The 5,283-nt window shown below is 47.6% G+C and overlaps 1 protein-coding gene across 1 annotated transcript; it reads left to right on the top strand.

Annotated features, from left to right (window-relative positions):
* Positions 1 to 4,152: 4,152 nt before the first annotated feature.
* On the top strand, positions 4,153 to 4,935 carry LOC109785240 (probable histone H2AXa). The gene is made up of 2 exons (XM_020343847.3): positions 4,153 to 4,462; positions 4,566 to 4,935. The coding sequence occupies exons 1-2, from the start codon at positions 4,265 to 4,267 to the stop codon at positions 4,785 to 4,787; spliced, it is 420 nt and encodes a 139-aa protein (XP_020199436.1). The 5' UTR covers positions 4,153 to 4,264; the 3' UTR covers positions 4,788 to 4,935.
* The last annotated feature ends 348 nt before the right edge of the window (positions 4,936 to 5,283 follow it).

The raw sequence follows: 5,283 nt of genomic DNA, 5'->3' as shown, positions 1-5,283 counted from the left end.
CTGAAAGCTGAGATCGCTGGAGCATATTGATGTCATTGTGACGATCAGGCATGCCAAATCCACATGTCCCTTGATATTACTACCTCCAGTATGATGGTGATGGTTGCCTCTTTCGTGTGACCTTAGTAATCCCGCATAATCCTTTGGGACAGTTCTTACATTGCCAATGCATGCAATCAACTGAACAGAGCATATCTGGAAAAACTCTTGCCGCTCCCATTGCTATCAACATTTTTGTATCTTGCACATTTGGTTCTCTCATATACTCTACTCCAAACAGCTTCACCATGGTGCGGGCAAATCTCACAGTGGCATCTAGGCATCACTAGTAGAAAACGGAGCTTTATTACCGGTTCATAAGGGCCTTTAGTGCCGGTTCTGCAACCGGCACTAAAGGGTGGAGACTAAAGCCCCCCCTTTAGTACCGGTTCGACACGAACCGCCACTAAAGGCCCACCACGTGGCGTGAGCTCGCGCCGTGGTATGGGGGACTTTTAGTACCGGTTGGTGTTACCAACCGGTACTAAAGGTTTTTTTTGAATTTTTAAAAAAAATTGGAAAAAAAAGTTGATTTTTTTCGATTTTCAATTTTCTGAATTATTTGATGATTTAGTCTCTAATCACCCCTCTTAACTGCTTAAGTGTGGATCACTCATTCCAAATCGTCTAACTTCCTGGCCGGTCACCCATCCTCTCACTCCCCCAGCCTGAGCACGCTTAACATCGGAGTTCTATTCCCCCTACTTTCCAAGTCTGCACTTGTTGTTTTCCTGACAAATGTAAGCTGTCAATCCTATTAACCCTCAGCAGTTTAGCTTGAGCATTAGGTCACACGTTTCACCGTTTGAGTTTGAAACTATTATTCTAAAAAATAATAATTATTTAGTAACATTAATATTTCTTGAATAAGTTTGACCATAGTTTGACCAGATTTGACCAATATTCAAAAAATTGAAATAATTATTTAGTAACACTAATATTCTTGAATAATTATGTAATAACATTAATACTTCTTGAATAAGTAGTTTGACCATAGTTTGACCAGATTTATCCAAAATTTTAAAAACTGAAATTTGAGCATATCTTTTTTTCCTTTTGGAATTTGAGGATTCTAAAAAATTGCAAACAAGCCGTAGGCAGTCAAAATCGGATGCGGATTTTCGTGCTGAACATTTTGATATATTATACGTTTTTTCCGACATCGTATGCAAAAGTTATAGCCGTTTTACTTTTTCATAACACTTTTTTGCAAAACATGTCCAAAATTAAGTTTTTTAATTTTCCTAACTAGTAGATGTAGTAATATAACTACATCTTGAAGAATTTTATTTTTTGAATTTTTTATCATTTTCTTTTTTTTTCAAAACTGAAATGGCGATACACGCGGGGGGGGGGGGGGATAGAATTTGAGAATTGCCCTATAGTCCCGGTTTGTGTCTCCAACCGGGACTATAGGTCATACCCCTTTAGTCCCGTTTCGTGGCACGAACTGGTACTAAAGGTTAGCCTTTAGTACCGGTTTGTGCCACGAACCGGACTAAAGGTGATCGTGGGGCCTCGGCTTGACGCCAGCCTGCCACCACCCCTTTAGTACCGGTTCGTGGCACGAACCGGTACTAAAGGTTCAACACGAACCGGCATTAATGCATAGCCGTTCGAACCGGGACTAATGGTACCACTAGTACCGGGCCAAAATCGAACCGGGACTAATGTGTCTCACATTAGGTCCTTTTTCTACTAGTGCATGTGCTCTCTCCCATTTGGACCATCTAACCAACGACATTGGTGACAGTACATAATGCAAGCATCCTCAGAGCTGTGCATTTCTGCATAGAGAATGAGAGTTGTCCACAACAATCCTTCTTGACAGTGAAGTACATATCATGTGCATCCACTCCCTTTGCTATGTGTAAGAACAATGCTTTGCGCATACAGAAGCATCGACGAAAAAACGCCTCATGGATTGTTGGTCCGGGTTGGAAGTAGTCCTTGTAGAGCAGTAGTGTGCTGGCGATCCTATCCATTTTCACAACTCTCCTCCCCTTTGATTGAACAATTGAAGTTCAAAATGTACTCCCATTCGCTCTTCATTTCCTCCTGGATGTTGATCATCATCAAGAACTCAACGTCTTTGTCGTCCGAGTATGGTGAATCAATGAACCTTTTTTAATGAATTCATCAAGCTCCTTGTTCTAATACTCATCATCCAACGAAACCAACGAATCCATTGTTTTGCCGATGAAAGAACAAAAAAACTGCTCAGACATTTTGTCGAACACATAGAGGGCAATGTGTATGACCGGAGAAGCGGCACGTATCTTGATGGCGTCTGGGGCGCCGACCGTGTCCGGGGCGGGAGAATGACAGGGAGGAGTTTTGTGGTGCTGGTGGCAGCGCTACGGGGTCGGGACGATGCCGGAGCTAGGGTGGCTGCGGAGCTAGGGGAGGGCCAACACGGAGGGGAATAGAGGAGAGGAAAAGGGCAGGTCCGGCTAGGTCGGGGGAAATTTGTTGAAATCTGGGGTGGGCTCGGTCTGTCAGGTCCGACATGATGGACGCGCCCGGGACTCCCCATATTCGCCCCAGGTAAGGGGTGGATATGAGGGGTGCCAGTCAACCCGGACGTATAGGGCCGGTTTGAGGGGCCGGTTGGGTCATTATTTCTTGATCGGTCACTGATCGTGCCTTCTGCCTGGACATATAGGGGCAATATAAGGGCTCGGCTGTAGATGCTCTTATATGTTGGATCCCTCACCCTTAGCTCACCGATGTGGGACAAGTTTTCTCTGAGTAGAGAGTCTGCTGAAATTAGTTATGCGTTGGCTCAGTCGTGCAACAAGTGGGCCGAGATACAAATAATTGCATATGGGCTTCATGAAAGCAGATGGGATATTGTTTTATGCAAGTAGGTGTTGTTTTGTAACGTTAGAGCACCTGATATACAGGAAAAAAAACTACCCGACAATATCTATCACAAAACATCACAAGGTGATGTTTAATCACAATTGCATGTGTGATAGATTTTTTAAGTGTGTATGATGACCATATTTGCACTAGTGTTAGTATCAACCAAGTACAAGAAGCTCACTTGGTTGAAAAAGCTATTGTACAAACTCAAGCAAACCTAAACAAAAAGTACAACAAACCAATGACTAGTCGCCACCCACCTCGTCGATGAGTTGTCATGGCATTATTTTTGTTGACCTCCCCATCAAGTGGGCGTGCATATATATATGGTTCCCAGCAACGTGGTTCATAGTGATTACATACCAAGAAGGAGAAAAAGAAAGATATTCATCCGGTATGCCAACATTAGTTATGTTCGAGTTAGCTGGTCATGGTGGATAGTATTTAAGACAATTCTACTCATTTTATTTCCAAAGTCATGTTTTAAGCAAATACAGAACATATATTGGGCCACGCGCGCGCGCGCACACACACAAATATGTTAGTTAGATCTGGGAGGAATTAGAAAATGATTAGTTTGTAGTACTCAGCGGTGCATCTACGTTGTGTCATTATCCCTGAATGTTTGGTTGTACATCGCCTTCGCTATCCACAAGGGGATGTAGAATCAAAAGCCACCAAGGTTGCCTTGGCTACATGGTTGTTAGTGCGAGAAAACAAAAAATGACTCTGCACCGATGGACTGCTCTGTCTCCATGTAGCAGACCTCGCATCAGTGAAGCACTTTTCACTCAATGAAACTCGAAACTGATCTCCCCGACAAAATAAAAAGATAGAACTTGAAACTGATCTAGAGTTTGGAGAAAACCTTATCGAGACTAATAAATAACTTGGAACCAAATCAAGTGAACTAGTACATGGCTACATCACGGGCAGGGGATGCTGATCCAAATTTTCTCGTTTGTGGGTTATTCTGGCATCAGCCTAAACCGATGTCGCTGGCCGCTGGATGCATCGGCTCTGAAACGGACGGCAGGAGACCTGTCCGACAGACGGCTAGCATCGGATGGACGATTTCCCTCATTTAGTTACTTCTGCAAAATTTCCCGTCACCCAAAATTCCCAATCCGCGCCAAACCCGAACAGAAGTTTCTGCCTCCGCCCTCCACGTCACCGATCCGCGGCCTCGCCCTCCCAACCAATCACGAGCCGCCTCCCCTTCTCTTTATAATTTAACACCGCCCCCTCTGCTCAACCATCTCAAGCACACCCTGCGCCCTCCGCCATCTCCCAGATCCCGGCCATCTCTGCTCCGACAACCGCACCAGCGCCTCCACCGTACACCGCGAATCCGAAGATGGCCATTGCCGGCAGTGGGAGGGGCAAGGCGAAGCCCGCAGCCACCGCGAAGTCCGTGTCCCGGTCGTCCAAGGCCGGCCTCCAGTTCCCCGTCGGCCGCGTCGCCAGGTACCTCAAGGTCGGCAAGTACGCGCAGCGCGTCGGCGCCGGCGCCCCCGTCTACCTCGCCGCCGTCCTTGAGTACCTCGCCGCAGAGGTACGCGTCCTCTCCCCGGCTCCTCCTTTCCCCCTTTTCTTGTAACTCTGTTCCCCGCGCGCACTGTTCCTCAATCTCACAGTTTCTTGTTTCTCTGATTCAGACCCTGGAGCTCGCCGGCAACGCGGCGCGGGACAACAAGAAGAACCGCATCGTGCCGCGCCACATCCAGCTGGCGGTGCGCAACGACGAGGAGCTGAGCCGTCTGCTGGGCTCGGTCACCATCGCCGCCGGCGGGGTGCTGCCCAGCATCCACACCACGCTGCTCCCCAAGAAGGCCGGCAAGGGCAAGGGCGACATCGGCTCCGCTTCCCAGGAGTTTTAGATTAGATTAGTATGGTCCTTGTGAATGTTTGGGTTGGTGTGTCATCGATGTTGGTGCTGGATCTGGTTGGAATGGATTGCAGCTCGCAATCTTGTTCTTGTTGTTACTGCCTGTGATTTGTCAGTGCTAATGTGCGTTCTGTCCGAAAGCTAATCTGCGTGAAAGTGAAACAGAGATGCGACCGCTCCCTCAAACCTTGGCGTATTAGTTCAGTCTGAATCCGGTTCGAAGTTCAGGGTCCATCTCGCTGTAGCTGTAGCAGTAGCACGGAGGCAGGCAGTACACGTGTCCGGGACTTCGTGGCAGCACGGGAGGGCCGGTGGTGGGGCGGCGACACTCGTTGTTGCAGCTGCAGGTGGTCGGCCATCTCCATCGGCTGTGCGTGCCGTGCAGTGATGGGCGTTTGTGGCGTACTACTGCCGTGAGCCTAGTCTGATCGTCAGAACTCAGGGCATGAGCAATGGTAGCAGCACCAGGTGCTGCCCCAGTGCACTCC

This window comes from Aegilops tauschii, chromosome 7 (genome assembly GCF_002575655.3).
Source record: "Aegilops tauschii subsp. strangulata cultivar AL8/78 chromosome 7, Aet v6.0, whole genome shotgun sequence".
Classification (NCBI taxonomy): domain Eukaryota; kingdom Viridiplantae; phylum Streptophyta; class Magnoliopsida; order Poales; family Poaceae; genus Aegilops; species Aegilops tauschii.
Note: the sequence above shows the minus strand (reverse complement) of the source record. Positions and strands in the feature narration are given on the sequence as shown.